Below are 19,174 nucleotides of genomic sequence, written 5' to 3'. Positions count from 1 at the left end.
TAAATTAATATAAAAAATTAAACAAAAAGTTAAACCCGACACAAAAGCTTTAATGTCTAATCAATACATATATGTAACTTCTTGCTATTAGTTGACAAGTAAAAGTAGACATTTGGTTAAAAATTTGGACGTAAAAGTTGATAAACAAGTAATTGGCAAACGGTTAAATCATAGATCCTTATTTGCCCAAAAACATTTCCCTTTTCTATTTTTTCCAAGTGATCCCATATATGATCGTGTAACGTGTTGCACCGATTTCTGCTGCTTGATGCTTGAAGCGTTTAAGAGAGGAAAAGAATAAATTAACGGAATAAGAGAAAGGGAGAGGGGGGAAAAAAAGAAAAGAATTCAAGGTTGTGGCTTGGTGCTTGAAGCCTTAAAAGAGGAAAAGAATAAATAAACAAAGGGAGAGAGAGAAGAAAATAATCCATAATGGGTCGTGGCTTGGTGCTTGAAGCCTCGAAGAGAGGCAAAGAATAAATAAACAGAGAGAGAGAAAAGGATTTGGATCCACTGGAATTCTTAGGGGAATTTTAGTTTTTAAAATTTCATATCCAAGCCATCCATTTTTATTCAAGAGTTATTATCCTATCATGTATCTCATTATTAATAAAATAATAATAAATTTTTAATGATATTAATAATCATTATTATTTTATTATTTTATTAGTAGTAGGACACATGACAGAATAATAGCTCTGGAATGAAAATAAATAGTTTGGATTTGAAATTTCAGAAATTGGAATTCCACTAAGAATTCCAAGGGATCCAAATCCGAGAGGAAAATGATCCAAAATGGCTTTTTGCTTGAAGCCTTTAAGAGAAGAAAGAAATAAAGAAAGAGAGGGAAAAAGAAAAAGAAAAAGAAAGAAAAAAACCACAAAGGGTTGCGTCTTGGTGCTTCAATTCAAGCCTTGATTAGAGAGGAAAAGAATAAATGTACTGAGGAAGAGAAAAGGGGGAGGGGGAAGAAGAAAAGAATCCAGGGGGTTGCAGCTTTGGTGCTTCAAACTTTGAAAAGACGAAAAGAATAAATAAACAAAAGAAGTGTGTGTGTGTGTGTGTGAAAGAGAGAGAGAGAGAGAGAAAAAAAAAAGAAGAGAAAAGAATCTAAAAAAGGTTGGGGCTTGGTACTTGAAGCCTTGAAGGCATCACGCCACTAATTTCCAATAGACGAATAAAAAGAGAGAGCGAAGAAAGAATCCACAAAGTGACAAAGGGTTGCGAGATATAAATAGAGAACAAGTCTGAAACAGATATACAAACAAAGCCCATAAAAAAAAAAATTATACACATAAAGAGAGAGAGACTGAGAGAAATCCTCAAGGAGATGGAGAGCAAATATTTCATCCACGAGCATCCATTGATCTTTCTAGAAAATCTGAAAGTTGATGGAGAGAATGAAGTCGTTTGCGAGGTATGCGCGGAACCAACATCGGGTCCCGGGTACAAATGCTCTGATTGCAACGTCCTCTGCCATGAATCATGCTTCCAGCTACCCGAAGAGATACAACATCCCTTGCACCCAAACCACACCCTTTGTATCGAAAGCCTATCAGGTAATTTTTACTGTTGTTGTGCTTGCGGTAAACGTAGCGAAAGGTGCTTCTTTTATCTGTGCACGCAGGGGGATTGCAATTTCAACCTTGACACTAAATGTGCTTCTCGTTGGCACGTAAGTAAGGATGAATGCCACCAGCACGCGTACGTTCCCCTCTTGAAACAGATTCAATTCACTTGTGAAGCATGTGGCAAAGAAGGCAAGGACATCAGCGACGATGACGAGGGCATTGGACTACTATGTAGCATATGTCGACTCTTAATTCACACCAAATGTGCTTCACTTTCACGCACCATCAGAATTTATCCTCATGATCACCTCCTCAGACTCACCTATTCTATTCATCAAGTAAAGGAGCATGCCAACATATTATGCAAACTATGCCGTGAAGAGGTGAACACAAAGCATGCAACTTACTATTGTCATAAATGTAGTTACGCTACTCACTTGATTTGTGCAGAAAGGTGTAAGGTAGAAAAGTCTGACGAGGCCGAAATGGATATAATCATTAAGTCGGCGTCTATTGCATCCATTGTTAGTGTAACTGGCTTATTCAAAGATATCAATCGAGTAGAGAACGAAAGAGGTATGCTTCAAGAGATTAAACATCATTTTAGTCATCAACATGACTTAATTCTCAACTATGACGAGATCAAGGATGATAAAATTTGTGATGGGTGTATGCAATTGATCTCCCCTCCATTTTACAATTGTGCACAATGCAATTTCTCTCTCCATAACATATGTGCTAAACTACCCATAAACGCTAGATACCATCTTTTGCCAGTATCTTTCACCCTCTTGTCACATGCACCTTTCTCTGATGGCCTGTTCAGATGTCATTTTTGTGCACGTTATCGCCATGGATTCGCCTACAATTCTGAAGAACTAGAGTTTATCATTGACATTCAATGTTTTGCAATTCAAGAAACCCTTCATCATGAGGGTCACCAACACCCACTTTTCTTGGCTGCAATGTTAAACAAAGAATGCAAATTTTGTAAGAATCCTAGTGCGTTCGTGTGCTATCCTTGCAACTTCACCTTGTGTTTTAGATGTGCAACTCTTCCACTCTTAGCTAGCCATAAGTATGATGAACATCCCCTCAAACTCACCTACACTGCTGAAGACAGATCCGGAGAATATTATTGTCTAATTTGTGAAGAAAAAAGAGATCAAGACCATTGGTTTTATTACTGTAAAAAATGCGACTTTTCTGCTCATCCTCAATGTGCTCTGGGAAAGTATCCATACATTAAGTTTGGAAAAACTTATAAAGATGAACACCATCAACACCCTTTCACTTTTGTTCGAAAGACAAAGTACTCCCCTCCATGTGATGTTTGTAACGACCATTTTGACGAGATAGCCCTGGAATGTACTCAATGTAAATTGACTGTTCACCCGAGGTTTGGTTTTCCTGAAGGGTATGATTGTTTGCAAAAACTAGATGAAGATGAAGAAGCTGAACGAGATGAAGATAAAGAAGGTAAAGAAGATGAAGATGAAGAAGATGAAGAAGCTGAACGAGATGAAAATGGAGTAAAGTGAAATGTAGCTAGCCAGGTGCATGCATAAAAGGGAGGGGATGAGGCAGTGATTGGGTATCTGCAGCTGCAGCAAGAAGTTACCTTCAACTGATAAACCATAAGCATCGTGCAACAAGGGACTTCCAAGCAGAATTGTTATCAGGATATATAAGAGGATTATCTTCGTCAGCATCTTGTTATCTTCATTAGTAATTGTTAAATGTGAGTAGTAGGTGAGTGCTGTTCCCTTCTTATTACAATATTGCTTTGTAATCCGAAGGCCCACAAGTAGCCAGAGCTGTGGTCCATGGCTTCAAACTGGGTTGATCGGTCACGTAAGGATCGGAGTTTATGTTTGTAACAAATTATATATTAATTTTTATCGTAAATGAATTACTTGTATGTTATTTTATGATTTTGTCTGCAAATATACACAATTACATTCTTAAATCGTATTTATAACCCTATTCTTTTTTTTTTTTTGGGAAAGATTTTCTGAAAAAATCTAGAGCATACTTGTAGCGCTCCGCCTTTACTTAATGAAAGGCAAAAGTGAAAATCTTCAATTCCCACCAAGCACTATTATCTCAACCTCAATATCATGCAATCTGAATTAAATTTGTGCACTTAAATTGACCTTATAAACATATCATTGAACTAATTGGAGCTTTTATTTAACATCGTAACGTTTTACAAACTTTAAACCATAATAAAAGTGTTACATGCATCATGAATAAATATAACAATTAAGCTGATGACACTAATTCATCTCGATCAAGTCAACCTCAAGTCCAGCCGATTTCCTCAATGGTAAACCTCTTAAGTACCATTGCGGATTTTTGTCATCAATCACTTCAGCTAAACTTGCAATAACTGTAACTGTATGGTGGATTACCCCAAATATGCAAGGTTACTAATATTCTAACACCCTTGCATTAAAAAAAAAAAAAAAAGCCTTGCATTTATTCTGATTATAAATTACGAGCCCAATGAATTCGTTCTCATAATTCAAAACTTACCGCTCCATTTGTTGAGGCTTTTAAAACATACCTGGTCCTTATATATATATTAACCCCGTTAAACCCAATTCACTGAAACTCCTTATCATAATTATCCATTTTTAGTTTGCAGAAAGTAATGCATTAATTATCTACGTTTTAGACATTCAAATAGTATTGGAAGTATTTTTAGAATGTTATAATTTGGACTAGAATTGGGTAATGACCCTTCATCATTCTGTAATTCATCTTTTTTGGTACTATGGCCTATGAATATATTTGAAGTATGATGCTGCCATGTTCTTAGACTTTGATGTTTATCTCCTGTGTCCGTTTATTATTGTGGGTTTAATGTCATCTTCAGATTGTCCCTGTTTTTGTTTATTGCCCGGTTGGGCTCTGCTAGATGTTGTTCAATTTAGTTTTGAATTCACCCCATAAATGGAAAAATCACATAATCGAAAACAGCAAATATTAAGAATACCGAAATTGTTTTGTATTTTCTTCCTATGTGAAAAGTGTTTTGAAAACTATTGTCCAAAAATCGATTTGCCTAACGGGCTCTTCGAGGACAAATGGAGTAGAATCACCTTTTAAGTATATCATTCTGTTCTAATTCATTTTGTAAGGTTTGAAAGTTTACTTATAGATTGTCAGAATCGATATTTTCCTCAAATTTTGGCTCTAAAATGGTGTTTTTGTTAAAATGAAAGGTTGCATACAACCTAAACCTGCCCTTTTTATCATCCCACACCAAGACACGTGGACATAAAATTTTCCGCTTTTCAAAAGTTGGGGGACAATGCCCTTTGTGCCGAAGGACCGGGAAATAGAGAGATTTTTTTTTTATGATTCATATTAAATTTTATAAATTTAATAGTATATATATATCATATGTTGAATATATTGTCACGTTATTTAAAAATTTTAAATAATGTGATATTATGTATGCCTTTAAATACATCCAAACAAAATCTGAACTATGAAATAGATCCTCTCTATTTCACTTAAAATTAATTATTTGAATAAATGTCATTTACGACCAAAAGATGTAAGAAAAAAAATTGTAGCAATGAAAGAGCTTCCGGTGGGTTTAGTAAACATAGCAGAGATACATAACCAAGGGAATTCTGATAGGAGAGAAACTCATTTTGCAAAAAGCCAGTTTGTTTGTTTACGGGCAAAGTGACGCTCACACTAAGATGGTTCAAAGAAGCCTTAAAAGTGGCTGCTTTGAAAATTTGGTATATAAGCACTTACATATCCAAGGGGCTGAAATTAGGTAGACAGATTGAATATAAATAATTAATTTGGACACAAGCACACTCTCAGCAGAAACTTTCCTTCCATAAATGGCTTGTTCATCAAAACTAAAGTTCATATATACTAATGAAGTGAAAAGTAAAAAGTAAACCTCAAAGCCTTTATTCCAACCACTCATAACAAGAAGCATTTTCCACCACTCAGCTCCATCTAGAACAATGTATTGTTGTACAACTTCTTCAAACTTTAATGGCAAGAGATATATATAAAAAGAAGAAAAAAAAATTCTTAAGTTTTTAACAAAAAAAAAAAGAAAGATATGATGTCCTTAGTGAAGTTGTTTACACTACAAAGGAAGTCAACAACAATTAACTTGGTGGAGTCGTAAAGATATACCAAGAGATAGATGGACTTTTTATCAAAGTCATGCTTTATTTACCCTTAAGAATAAAAAGATGCTACTCAATTTCTCTGAAGATGCAAAGAACAAATCTACCACATATCCAACCAAGATTGATTATCGACGCTACTCTTCAGAACCCTTTTTATAGAGTAAACAATGTCACTACAGAAACCAGGAATAAACAAATAGAGATGCAAAACATAATTACTCACCAACTGCACTAATCAATATGATATTCCCCTCAAAAAATAAATATCAAAGCTAGTCAACCTCCATACCAGAATTAGCTTCATCTAAAATCTTCTGTAGTTCCCTCACTCTTTGCCTTGTCAGTGCAATGGAATCCTAAAACCACAGAAACCCGTCATCATCAGCATTCAGCTTATAACTTTCTTTGTGTTTCCATAGGCCACTGTTTAATGTGCCTTGGGAAGCCAAATTTATGTACAATATACAATTTGTGCAAGACGACTTTCTACTTATTGGAAAGAATGAATTCTCTAGACAAAGTAAGAGTATTACAGGGCTTCAGGTAAAACAGTACCCAGCCTATACATATATATATATATATATATATATATATATATATATAAGTTAAAAAAAACACCCAGCCTATATATATCCTGATATACGTTTCTTGGCAAAATCATGCGCAGATTGGAGATAACAGTCCATCTGCTCAATGGAAAATTGTTTCTGCTACGTTAATAAAAGTATTTTCACATCCATTTCAAAATTTCTGGTCCTTATCTCCACAAAGCTTTAGTAATTCAAAGCTTTCAAGACACTATTGAGTTTTGGATTCCAATTTGATTCCATGAAAGTACAGGAATAGATGTCAAAACCAGTTTTAAAACTGTTTGTTTTGATGTAAAATGTGTTGAGTGAATGTTTTCAGTTAACAATATTTTAGGGGATAATCAGTTCCATGTTTGATTGAGATCCTGAAAATAATATTGAAAATATTTTCAGGAGTTTGGTTGATACTAAAAATATTATTCCACTGCAGCTAGAAACCACCCATAACTGTCAGACACAGCCATATGCTGCCATCAACACTTTAAAAAAAAAAAAAAGCACAATGTCACATGGCATCTTTGTTCTCAGTGAAATAAAGTACAGAAAATTGAACATTTGTATCCCCCACATCTATAAAAGAACCCACCCCCCAACAGAGGGGGGATGGCAACAAGGGGAAAGGATTTTTTTTTTTTTTTTGGGGGGGGGGGCCTTCAGTGAATAGCCCAAAATTGGTTTATGTTTATCAGCATTTTCTGTTCAAACCAAATACTGCAAAATGGGTAAAGTGTTTTCTGAAAAACATTTTACACTTAAACAAATGCAGCCATAGTCTCATATATATTATGACCACGAGCCCCCAATCAAATATAAATAACGCTCCAATTATCATGGTTCAACAAAGTAGATTGTAATGCAACAGGTTGCAACATACTAAATTGATCAACAAATTGGCACTTTTAATGGATCCTTTGAGGGTGTGTTTCTAGGATGAAAAACTTACCTGAATAGCAGATGTATTAGCAAGAACTGGTCCGCCTGGCTTATAAAGAGAAATGAGTTGACTTGATGAATCCAAAACCACAGTAACAAGAGTTTCCATGATGGACTCTTCCTCTGCAGTAGGGTCTGCCAAGATATAGTTCTTGTGAAGTATGCATGTCAGTGAGAAAGGAATGCTTTTCAGCGTGAGCTTCCTCTTCTCTCTATTAACAGGCTCCTTTTCCGGCTTTCCTTCATCTTCCTCAGACACAACAACAACTCTACCATCCTCATTTAGGGAAACAGCAGGGATTTGTACTGCAAGGCATGGAAGATTCTATAGAGTAAGGCAATGCAGATATAGTTAATGATTTTAAGTTAAATCTGCATTCAAATATATACAAATGAAAATAGAAGTCTACGCAAGTATAATTGCAAATATTTAATGTAATTATAGAAACTTGGAACAGAGTAAGAGTTCCCTAATAAACACTCGATCTAATGTTGGGTTGGGTTGGGTTGGGTTGGGTTGCGGGGAAGTGAATTTTTTAGGCTGTTGCTGTTAGCCATGCTGCAAGCATTTGAATGGACCATACACAATATCAAATGAGAAAGCATTCAACTCTTACAATGAGACAAGGCAGCAACAGCTGAAAGTAAAGCAGCATCAAAGAGAGCACCATCAGCATCCAAACAGTATATGTCCTGCAACATATAAGTTTGAGTATTTCTTTATAATCCAGTTCAGAAAATTGACCGTTACAATTCACAAAGTCCAAAAGAACATGCTCAAAGCACCAAAAGGAAGATTTTCTAAATTTCTAAGGATAAATATGAAAATGCAGGCAATAACGCCATTACCAAGTATGCCATCCAAGCAGCTTTTCCACTGACCAAGGATAACTCTTTCAAATCAACCATGCCAGAGCTGCAACAGCACATATAACTAGTCATTACAGAACAGTTACACCTAGCCTATAATAAAAGTGGAATAGAATGAAGTAACATTAAATGAGATCATTGACAATCATAGAAGTGCTGATCAAGCCAACAAATAGAGGCACAACAAGTGCAAGGGGCAGAACAAGGAAGCACCAAAGAGAAAAGTTACTGAGATGAGCTAATAAATGTAATTTGATAACAACTTCAATTGCTTTCGAATCCTATTCTAAAGAATACTTTCATTGGCCTGACTAGTCATTTAGGATACATTTATGGTGTCCAATGAAACTTCTTAGCACCTCTGATAGTGATAGGCCAGACTAAACACCAATCAACAAACACATTTTTCCAACCTTTTTTTTTTTTTTTTTTGATAAGTAACACATTTTTCCAACTTAAAGGACTTCGGAAAAGAGAATTTAACCAGCAGCAAGTAGCTAGAGAATATAATTACATGCCTTGAAATAGTGTCAGATAATTGTTTTGACACTACTGGTGCTGCCTCAGCTGGCCTGCCAGGCCTAACAATTGGAGAACAAATTGGAGGCATGTGGAAATCAATAGCTGAAAAAAACAAAGATATACATATTGGCATCCCATATATAAAAGTGAACAAATGCAAGAGAAATAAGTAAAAGAACATATGCAGTTAGCAATACAATACTGCAATAGTCAACCTAAGCAGCCCTCATCTGGTGACTCCATGGAAGGAGTCATGACTTCCATTTTAATAGCAGCCAACATTGTCTGTCCAAGGAACAAAAAATAAGTACTTGAGCTAGAAAACAAATAAAATCATACACCTGATATACACAAATAAGCTTAGCCACCCCCAGGCCACACATGTTGAGAGAAAGACACTTACAGTTGAACCAATATTTGCCAATGCTGACCCATCAGCAGATGCAACAGCCCCTTGAATTAAAAAGACAAAAAAACAAAAACAAAAAAAGATTGACCATTTAGTTTGAGTAGCAACACCAGTAAAATTTATATGAGAGATTGTCCATAAATGGGTACAAGCTTTAACTAACCAAGGGCTATTGTTGTATCTCTAGCTCTTCCAAGTGGCCTACCATCAGGCCGGATAGATTCAGAGAGATGACGCTCATAAAAACGAAGAGGGAAGAGGCGTCTGAAAGCATCAACCTCCACTTCCGATGACAAATCTCCGGAAGCATCTGGCAATCCCATTCTCTCTTCTTTATCTAATTACCCTTAACTTTCAAAGTTGTATCTCTGGTTGTGCGTGTATCGTGGGTTTGAGTCCCTCGCTCGGACGCCGGCGGTCTGAACGTGAGCAACGCCGTGCGATGTGTGGGGGCGTTTGAATGATTTTCTCCTCTTATTCTGGTTAAAGAAAGTTGGATGTTTGGCTACGCCTGTTAGGTGTCTTATTGTGAGAAGAGTATATCCTCATCCCGGTTTTGGAATAGTGTATAATTTATGTTTAGTATCTATTCTACTAGATAATAATGATTTATACACTACATTTTTATTCCCCATTTATTTTACAATATAGTCTCAATTAATTATTGAATATCTTTTTATTAACGATTGATTTAAAGGTTGATTAAGATTGCCTTATCAACATTGTTAAATAGATGGAGCTGAACTGAAATGAGTTGCATTACAAGTAGTGCAAGCAAAGCATTAAAAAAGAATGAAAAAAAATGGTGTCGTTATGGCTAATTAATTGGCGATACCCTCTCTAGCCGCCAGAGAGAAAAGCAAAACCCTTCAGCCACATAGGGGAGGAGGGTTGGCCGTTTGGCAGCCTCCCTCTTCCCCTCGTCCTCTTCGCTCCAGTGTTAGCTATTTACCTGATGCCCTAGTCCCGGTGTCTCCTCTCTTCCCCTTCCTTGCCGCTCCTTTCCCCCTCCGTTTTTCTCCGTTTTTGCCCATTCCCTGCCGCTTTTCTTCCCCCGCCTTCATTTTTTACAGCGGGCTCCTTGACCTTGTTTTGGCTCTTTGTGGGTTTAGATTTTGTCTGTGATCGCCGCTTCGCTGCTCGCTATTAGGGTTTTATTTCATGCGTCCCCACTGCATCGAGCTCCCACACCCCTTACGTGGCGGTTTTCGACCTGCACGGGTCCGGCTCCCTTCCGGCTACCATCTTCCCACTTTGTGCTCATTTTCCCTGTTTTTTCCTTGTTTTGGTGGTATCTTGTTGTTTTTTTTTTTTTTTTTTTTTTTTTTTTTTTTTTTTCTTGTTTGTGGTTGTTTTCAGGTCCTGCTTTGCCGGTCTTCTCCGCGCTTGTTCGCCTCCCACCATCCACTGTTGGGCCTTTCGATGCGTCCCCGTTGCGATGAGCTTCCAACGCCCCTTCGGTTTTCGATTCCCGGCGTGTGCGTGATCGGGGTGTGCTGTTTTTTTCTTATTTTATTTCCCTATTTTGTTGCTTCTTTAAGATGTATTTGTGTCTTGGCATGTGTTTTTTCCCTATATTGTTTAATTTCCATGTTTTGTTTGGTTTGTAATAAGGCTCTTTCCCCTCTCAATTGATTTATGTCGCCTTCGGATTAATTAGTTTTGGTCCAGGCCTTTAGGTTGTAGATGTGATCATTATCCTAGCCTTCGGGTCGAGGAGGAAGAGTTTCGGCATGAGAGTCTTTCCGCTCTCAGGGTCGATGAATAATTGCTATCCATACATTTGGTTGAGTCTGTCTGTCACAGATCTAATATTAAATCTGATTTTAGTCATGGGTTAGCGGATTGGTCTCGAATCTTGTACTAAACCTGATAATCTTATAGCTTTATGCTATGGTTGCTTCAGATCTTTGCTCTGTGATGTAAGAGCTTTATGCTCGTGGTATTATTGAATGAAATGTTATGTTTTTCTAAAAAAAAAAAAAAAATTAGCGATACCCATATATATCATGTTCGATGGGAAGTGAACAAAGCAACTCATAGATTAGCAAAGACTAATCTCCGAGCTATAGAAGAAGTGATCCATATAGAGAAAGCCCTCAATAAGTTATGGATATCGTAATGACTGAACACTTTGTTCAAAATAGTTTTTTTTTTTTTTTTTTTTTTTTTTTTTTTTTTAATGAAAAAATAGTTTTCAGTAATGAATAGAATGACATAATGGTTTTTTTTTTTAAAAAAAAATATTTGTAGGATAAAAATATAATTTTCAGTAATACTCGTCAAAAAATAAGTAATACTACACACCATTATTTTATCCCCAAACTTGATGTGGCGTGGCTTCTAAGAAAAAGAAAAAGAAAAAGAATGATGTTATAGTAATAAACTTCAATTCAGTGACCTTCGTTATGGTTGCACTGTTGTATGATTCATGCACTAAGACAATATAACACAGTATGAGTATAATGATTATGGACTCATAGTATTAACTTTTAACTCTATGAGAATATAATACACAGTAATAATATAACACAATATAACAAACAATACATTCATGTCTAAAAACAAGCGAAAAAAAAAAATCCTAAAACCGGTTTTTATAATAAACTTATTATCCGATTATTAACTGGGATTTCTAAATTTATATAATTAATAACTGTAATTGGTGTGATTATCTAGTTACGATTATTTGCGATTGTACGATTAGAGATAGAGAATTTTTATTTTTTTAAAATTTGTTGACATGTCCACACAAGGGAAGGGGAAAGAGAAATTTGAACTAGTAACCTCCGCTTCATTAGGCGTGGTTCATAGCCGATTAAGCTACTTCTTAGAGACAGAGATAGAGATTGTTATCGGTTATCGTTTATTAACACAATGACAACCAACCCAAAGTTGGGAATGGGCCTATGAGGCCGATGAGCAGATCATTGAAGCTCAAGGTGTAGAATCTTTTAGCCCTTCTAAACCCAACTTCGGCTGTTTCGGGTCGGCTTGGTGGCGCCAGCCGCTCGGGATTGGAATAAGTTGGGTCGGCTTGAAGCACCGTCCCTTCAACTCGCCGCTAAACCCTCTGAAAAACCCTACCAAGCAAAACTCTCTCTCTCTGCTTCGAGTGTCTCCCAGAGTTTGAGAACATGAAGAATAAAATGTCGGCTCCGAAAGGAGGAGCAAGAAAGGGCAAGGGATTTTCACGGGACCCATTTTTCGTCGAGGACTCGAAGAAACGACGGAAGATTGACAGTGACGTGATAAGGAGCGACGACTCGGACGATGACTATGGGTTGGCTGCTAAACATGGGGTCGAGGAGGAGGAGGAGGCTGAGTTGGTGGAGGAGACCGCCGACGAGAAGAGACAGCGCGTGGCGAGGGCGTACTTGGACAAGGTCCGGGGAATTGCGGCGAAAGCTGAGGAGGATGAGGAGGAAATGGAGGGTGAGAGGGAAGACGAGAGGGAAGGCGAGAGGGACTCGCGCGTGTCGAGGATTTTGCAGCAGGAGCAGCTCGAGGACGCCGGCCGGGTTTGCCGAGCCATTGCGTCTAGGTATTCTTTGTTTTAACTAGCTTAGAGTAGATTCTGATTGCTTTTCAAGTTCAAAGCTTACGCTTTTGCACTTTGTTTTTTGGTAATTTATATTTTGATGTGATTAGCTTGCTCATATAACATTGTGATGGTGAGGATGGATTTCTTAGTGCTGTAGTTTTATTGGGTTGGTTTTTCTTGTATATCCTTTAGTTTATAGTAGCACTTCTTAATTTTCTCTTCTAGCTTTTTAAAGTTCACAGTGTTTGGTACCGAGTGGATGCTACTTCGATAAGAAAATTGTAGCCCTAGTCGCTGGGTACTTTTTTGTTAGTGAAGACACTTGCTGCTTAAGCACTAAATTGCTTAGTTTACAGAGGGATGCTTCTAATCTAGGAGTGCAACTTGTTTGATGGTCTTATCCTTTTTCAAAGTGCAGAAGTTTGAAACTTAATTAGTGTCTTTTGAAACAGAATATGACACATGATTTTGAACTACTGTTGCTTATTAGAAGAAATGGAGATGATCTGTGAACACTATGTCTAGTATGCTTCTAATGTTTAATAATGCAATTCAGGGTTCAAACTCCAGAATCTAGTGATGAGTTCCGGTTCTTGGTGAAGCACCGGAAATCTGTCACTGCTGTGGCTCTATCTGAAGATGACCATAAGGGATTTTCAGCTTCGAAGGATGGCACCATTTTGCATTGGGATGTAGATAGTGGGAAACATGAAAAATACCAGTGGCCTAGCGAAGAAGTACTGAGGTCTCATGGGGCCAGGGATACACAAGGTCGAGCTACAAGGCATAGTAGACATGTTTTAGCACTAGCTGTTAGCTCTGACGGTAAATATTTAGCAAGTGGAGGCTTAGATCGCCACATTCATTTATGGGATACCCGTACACGAAAGCATATTCAGGTGAATTTCATTTATTACTTTCGTTTTGGAAAACATGTGTGCTGTTATAAAACTTAATTCTGATTTTAGTTGAAACATTGAAACAATTTCTTGCATTGGGGTTAGTTAGGGGAATATCAGTGACCTATTAGATCGTTAGGCATTTTATGACAGACAATAGAGTGTATGTTGTATTGACGGGAATTTATGCATTTATATTTCCTTCATAAAGGTTCAAAAAATCCTGTGCTTACAGTAGGGGTGTAAGTCTGTATTCTGGAGTTCACTTAATCTGAACCATGGGTGTTAAATAGATGGTCAGGATGCTGTCACGTCATAAAGCATTTCAAATACATAGCAAAATGGTCATTTTGTGCAAAAGGAGATACAACAAAGTACAGTACTCGTAAAAATTCCTCTCCTTCTTTGGACTCAATTCTCTCTCTGTGTGTCTCCCCCCCTCCAAAAAAAAAAAAAAAAAAAAACTCACAAATCTGATTCAACTCACAAAACCACTACATATCCCATTTGGTCATTTCCCAACAGGACATTCTCTCTTCTGTTTTCAAATCATGAGAAAAAATATGAAGAAACAAAAATTGCACTATATCCAAATAGTAAATCTCCCCCAAATGTCTTACATGTATATTAGAGCAAACCCTTTGTTGGTTCTGGGTTTCAGTTTAGTGCAATTTTTGTTTTGGCTAATAGAACACTCAGCTCCTGATTATGACCTGACTCGATGATAGGCCTCGACTAGTCTGGTTTTTTTTTGGCTGGGTTGAGCTGCTTATTTCAATTGAGTTTTTTTACAAGTTACAGTTACAGTTACCGTACTTTGTTCACTTCTTTATGTATGAAACAGCATAGTTTTTCTGTATTTAAAATGCTATGTGACTTGCTATCATCCGTACTTTTTTTTAAAGACCCACACCTTAGATTAATCAAACCCCACAATGCGGAATTAACCCTCCAATAGCAGTGGAGCCGGATTCTTATATTTTCTTCCGGTTGCTTGGTGGCATCCTCTCTTCAGTAGATTCTTTTGTGGGCAAAGATTGGTAATTATGATATTCTTCTGTGATAACTTATTAATTATGGTATAGACAAGATCTGAGAGAAAATTTTCAAATGGCAAACATTTTGAACAAGTGATAGACTGCTGAGTCCTAGGAAAACTCTCCTTGATACCTATCTATGTTTCCAAGTTAAACTTCAACATTTATCTGTCTGACAAACTTTTATGTCCTGATGCTGTTAAAGATCACATCTCAAAACCCGAAAGTTTATGCCTCATATGTGTTATTCTTATTAGTTGTATGTTTGACAGGCTTTTCCAGGTCACAAGGGACCCGTATCTTGTTTAACTTTTAGGCAAGGAACTTCAGAACTTTTCTCTGGTTCATCTGATCGAACAGTTAAGATATGGAATGCAGAAGACAGAGCCTATATAACTACATTATTTGGTCATCAAAGTGAAATATTAACTATTGATTGCTTACGGAAAGAACGGGTGTTGACTGTGGGACGTGATCGAATCATGCAATTGTATAAGGTGAGCACATACTCTTTTTATGATAATAGATTTTCTTCTGCTCATGAGTGTAATGGTATGAGCCTGCCTATTATTTGAATAAAAAGAGATGGGTAGTTATGAAAAAAAAAAAAAAGAGACATGGGGGTTACCATACATTTTTTCCATTTATATCTTTTGACCAGCCAGAGAAGATCCCTCAAATGAGGTTTCAGTCTTCTTGGTGACTTACAAGGGAGATCGCTAGGCCATGGACTAGCAATCATTGATACTAAATGTGCATTTAGTGTCTTCTCCCTATGTATGGTAAGATATTCCCGAATAGTCAAGAGATATGACTTGGGAGGATGGGTTTTGCTAGGCTTTCTGGCATTCATTGGGTCAATTCTAAAAAAGAAAGGGATATAAAGAGTTAATATGTGCCCTTTTATTTCAAACTCTACATGGAGTTGATTGGGTGGTATTTTTAAGAGATTGGATGTTCAAGAAATGATAGCGTGCGGTTTTTTTTTTTTTTTTTTTTTTTTTTGTTCTTTTGTGGGGGCGAATTCATATTTAAAGCAGGAGAGGACATGGTTTCTACTATGCATAATTACCTACTAAAAAATGCTATGCATAATTACATCTTTTCCATCATTTTTCACAAGGTAATTCATGCAGTTTCTACTTCTCTTTTTAAGGCCAAAAAGGAGAACAAAAAGTTTTGCTTCACAACAGTGGCCATGGTAAAAGGCCTTGGATGATGATAAATGATATGCCCCTCATGATCATGCGCAATACCTTCCTTGAATTATACTGCCTTTCCAAGAGTACAATCAATGAAGTTAACTAAACATACCAGAAAGAAAGGAGGAAGGGGGAGGGGGAGGGGGGCATCTAGGAAGGATTTAGTAGGAGAAAGCAGTATGTTGACTAGTTTTCCAACATAGATAGAGCTTGTTTTGTGAGCATGATTTCTGGTTTGTTGCACCAACACTTGAAACTGCCAATTGGTACTCTAAATATTACACATTTATAAAATCAGCACAGTGCGTGTCTATATATAGTTTATTAGTTTCAGTATCTTTGAGTTTTTATGGTGTTTTTGTTTATACCAGTTGGATATGTTTCTTTTGTTTTTTACATACTTTGGTCTTGATGTACCTTCTATGCTCTGCAAAATAGGTCCCTGAGGAGTCACGTTTAGTATTTCGTGCCCCTGCATCTTCTCTGGAATGTGGCTGTTTCATTAGTAACGAGGAATTCTTCTCTGGCTCTGATGATGGAAGTGTTGAGCTTTGGAATATGTTGCGAAAGAAGCCTGCTTACATCGTCAAGAATGCTCATGCTTTGTTGGCTGCGAACAACAATATTGAACAAAAGGATAGTGGGAAAATCCCCAATGGACATATAGGTAAAACTGTAAAACTTTGTTTTCAAATGGTTTATCATGGAAGTTATGCATAAGGTTGACGTATTAAGTGGATATAGTATCCTAAGCTATTTTATTATTCTTGCCATGTGCTTTCTTGTTTGCCAGTATTCTAATGATATGCCATTGATTCCCTTGCTGCAGAAAATGGTGACCATAGTTCTGGAAGCTATCATTGTCAATCAGCACATTCCTGGGTCAGTTCCGTCGCTGTGTGTAGAAGCAGTGATCTTGCTGCATCAGGAGCTGGTAATGGTTGCGTTCGATTATGGGCTATTGAAAGTGAGACAAAAGGCATTCGGACTTTGTTCGACCTTCCATTGGTAAGCCAAAGCAAATTGTAAATAATAGTTAACCTTTTGCAATTAGAATTACACAACAATGTGAATATAGCCATTAATTATGACAGCTGCTTCCATTTATTTCAATGATTGGATAGTTTTTTCCCCCTCGTAACTATAGATTTAAAACTTTTAGGGCATCTATGATCAACTTTGGAGGAAGATATTGTGTTCATTGTTCAATAACTGCTTTTACAGCGGATTATAAGTTGTTTTTTAAGTAATAATGTGAATGGCTTCTTAACATTATGAAAATTAAAATGATAAATACTCATTTTTGAACTGAGAATATTTTAGAAATGCTTTGTGTTTGATACCCAACGGCTTTTTGTTTTATATGGATTGCAGTTCATTCAGCTCCTGTTAATTTACATGTACAACACGGATTGTGTTTTCCATCCAAATTGACACCTGATTTGAATTGAGGGGAGACACTGCAACACAACTGTTGATTTTCTTCCTTTGTTTTTCTTTAATAATTTAAATTTTGAATGGGAATTGAGAATGGGGTGATAGTTTGAGGGATAAAAGTGTAACTTACACTAATTTAAAACATGAGACACAAAAGCAAGCTAGCAATAGCTCAGTGATGTAACAGGGTTTGCGTGTCAATGCCCTGCAAGAGTTGTTTGATTGCCATGTCAAATTGGAAGTGGATGGCAGTGATTTTCACAAGTTCCATTTGGGCAGATTTTTGTGCATTAATTTCTTGGTGCACAGTGGGAATTAACAGTATGTTGATTCCCCTGCTTCTCCACTAACTAGGGGCATGCATTGTATCGAGCTAGAGTTCAGCCCTTAATGTGGTTATATTCAAGCCAACCCATAACCCTCCCCCTCCCCACACCACCTTTTCTCTCTTTCTGCTTTCTTCCTTTAGATTATTAATGGTGCTTTTTTAAGTTGGGCTCTCCATGTAATTGGATGTATGATTACTTATCAAAAAAAATGTAATTGGATGTATGATTGAGTTTAGAGCCACCAAATAAAAATCATGTTTGTTTCTTACTTGAATCTTGTGTAACACAGGTTGGGTTTGTGAATTCATTAGCTTTTGCAAAATCCGGACAGTTCCTGGTTGCTGGAGTTGGGCAGGTAATTTTTTTGTCCTTTGTCATAGTTATCCTTTCTGAAGTTAGTATGAGGAATGTGATTTGCACATGACACAGAGAAAATCTGATCCTTTAATTTGAGCTTTCTTGAGGTCAATATAGTCAGCCAAAATATGGAGTTTCCTGTCAAACCATAGTTTTGGCATTAAGCTTAAACCTGACTTCCTATTGTGGGATTTTAATCTTCAGCGAAGATCTAGTTTGGAAATGTAAGCATAGCAACTGAAGCATTTTATTGGTTGTGAATTACCATATCCCATCTATGTTTATGATGTTTCAGGAAAATTCCCCATTATCTCTTATCAAAAGAAAGATCTCATTGTCTACAGAAAAAAAAAAAAAAAATCTGCCATTAATTTTTATATCATTTTTTTCCAACTCATAAAATTTCGTTCCTTTGGTGTCTACAGTTTAAACTAAACTTCTAACATGATAGAATATATCTCTGCAACAGGAGCCGCGTTTGGGGAGGTGGGGAAATATACAGTCTGCTCAGAATGGAATTGCAATACATTCCCTTAAACTCTCGTAAGATGGCGCAAATGGTTTTTGTAGCAGTCCAATTTTGACTAATCTGAGCTTTGATGTTAAATGAAAACTGTTTCTCTTATTTGGTCCGAATTATATATATTTTTTATTACCATTTATTCCTTCTTTTTTTTTTTCATCTGGAAGGGAAATGGGAAACCATCTTTTTATATGAAGAGTATTGTAACATGTTGTGGTGAGAGAAAGTGCTTATAAGAAACTTCAGTTAACATCTGGGACGGGATGGTTTTGTCATTTTGGATCATTGTGGGTGGTTTAGTCTACTGTTGAGTTCTGAAATACATGTTTTCATCGTGATTATTATACAAATGAAGTAGCTTTTGTATTATGTCCGAAACCCAAATGTGCATGTGGTTGGGCAGCTGATGGGGGGAGAACCAAGAGTTTTTTTTTTTTTTTTTTTTTTTTTTTTTTTTTTTTATGGGTATTCAAGTCATTTGCGTTTGCATTTCTGTTACATGCATGCACATCAAGGAAAGGATAGCGTAAAAGAAAAATGAAAAAGATATTATTTCAATTTTCTCTAAATTTCACTTGTTCCAAAACATAAACGTTTAAGCAAGAAAGCAAATGTATATTTGACATTACCAAAGCTCAATGATATAATAATTATATGACAATCACTTGAAGAAAGGAGATGAAAATCAAACAATAACTTCTAAACAGAATAACTATTGTAAAGCTAAAAAGACTATTTTTGGAAAAAACTTTATTTTAAGCATTTCAAATCGCAAACTC

At 36.6% G+C, this 19,174-nt stretch overlaps 3 protein-coding genes across 3 annotated transcripts; 2 read left to right on the top strand and 1 right to left on the bottom strand.

Annotated features, from left to right (window-relative positions):
• The first annotated feature begins 1,330 nt into the window (after nucleotides 1-1,330).
• On the top strand, nucleotides 1,331-3,112 carry LOC148583264 (uncharacterized). Its single transcript, XM_088511052.1, has one exon. It carries the CDS (start codon nucleotides 1,331-1,333, stop codon nucleotides 3,110-3,112), a length of 1,782 nt encoding a protein of 593 aa, XP_088367178.1.
• A 2,345-nt stretch (nucleotides 3,113-5,457) lies between these two features.
• Nucleotides 5,458-9,499, bottom strand: LOC132161747 (uncharacterized). The gene is made up of 8 exons (XM_059571929.2): nucleotides 9,231-9,499; nucleotides 9,062-9,111; nucleotides 8,874-8,943; nucleotides 8,655-8,760; nucleotides 8,116-8,182; nucleotides 7,884-7,959; nucleotides 7,277-7,572; nucleotides 5,458-6,099 (listed from the first exon to the last, which is right to left on the bottom strand). Exons 1-8 carry the CDS (start codon nucleotides 9,388-9,390, stop codon nucleotides 6,016-6,018), a joined length of 909 nt encoding a protein of 302 aa, XP_059427912.2. The 5' UTR covers nucleotides 9,391-9,499; the 3' UTR covers nucleotides 5,458-6,015.
• Nucleotides 9,500-12,102: 2,603 nt separating this feature from the next.
• LOC132191885 (U3 snoRNP-associated protein-like EMB2271) lies at nucleotides 12,103-18,649 on the top strand. The gene is made up of 7 exons (XM_059607006.2): nucleotides 12,103-12,611; nucleotides 13,168-13,510; nucleotides 14,820-15,044; nucleotides 16,188-16,416; nucleotides 16,579-16,757; nucleotides 17,805-17,870; nucleotides 18,342-18,649. Exons 1-7 carry the CDS (start codon nucleotides 12,205-12,207, stop codon nucleotides 18,417-18,419), a joined length of 1,527 nt encoding a protein of 508 aa, XP_059462989.2. The 5' UTR covers nucleotides 12,103-12,204; the 3' UTR covers nucleotides 18,420-18,649.
• Nucleotides 18,650-19,174: the final 525 nt, after the last annotated feature.

Source organism: Corylus avellana, chromosome 10 (assembly GCF_965113065.1).
Source record: "Corylus avellana chromosome 10, dhCorAvel1.hap1.2, whole genome shotgun sequence".
Classification (NCBI taxonomy): Eukaryota; Viridiplantae; Streptophyta; class Magnoliopsida; order Fagales; family Betulaceae; genus Corylus; species Corylus avellana.
Note: the sequence above shows the minus strand (reverse complement) of the source record. Positions and strands in the feature narration are given on the sequence as shown.

Coding starts and splice junctions, on each gene's coding strand:
- LOC148583264 (XM_088511052.1), top strand. CDS start 1,331: ATGGAGAGCAAATATTTCATCCACGAGCATCCATTGATCTTTCTAGAA.
- LOC132161747 (XM_059571929.2), bottom strand. CDS start 9,390: ATGGGATTGCCAGATGCTTCCGGAGATTTGTCATCGGAAGTGGAGGTT. Junction 7,960..8,115: donor CTGCTTGGATGGCATACTTG/GTAATGGCGTTA, acceptor TATATGTTGCAG/GACATATACTGTTTGGATGC. Junction 6,100..7,276: donor CTAATACATCTGCTATTCAG/GTAAGTTTTTCA, acceptor CTGTGGTTTTAG/GATTCCATTGCACTGACAAG.
- LOC132191885 (XM_059607006.2), top strand. CDS start 12,205: ATGAAGAATAAAATGTCGGCTCCGAAAGGAGGAGCAAGAAAGGGCAAG. Junction 16,417..16,578: donor AATCCCCAATGGACATATAG/GTAAAACTGTAA, acceptor CCCTTGCTGCAG/AAAATGGTGACCATAGTTCT. Junction 16,758..17,804: donor CTTTGTTCGACCTTCCATTG/GTAAGCCAAAGC, acceptor TGTGTAACACAG/GTTGGGTTTGTGAATTCATT.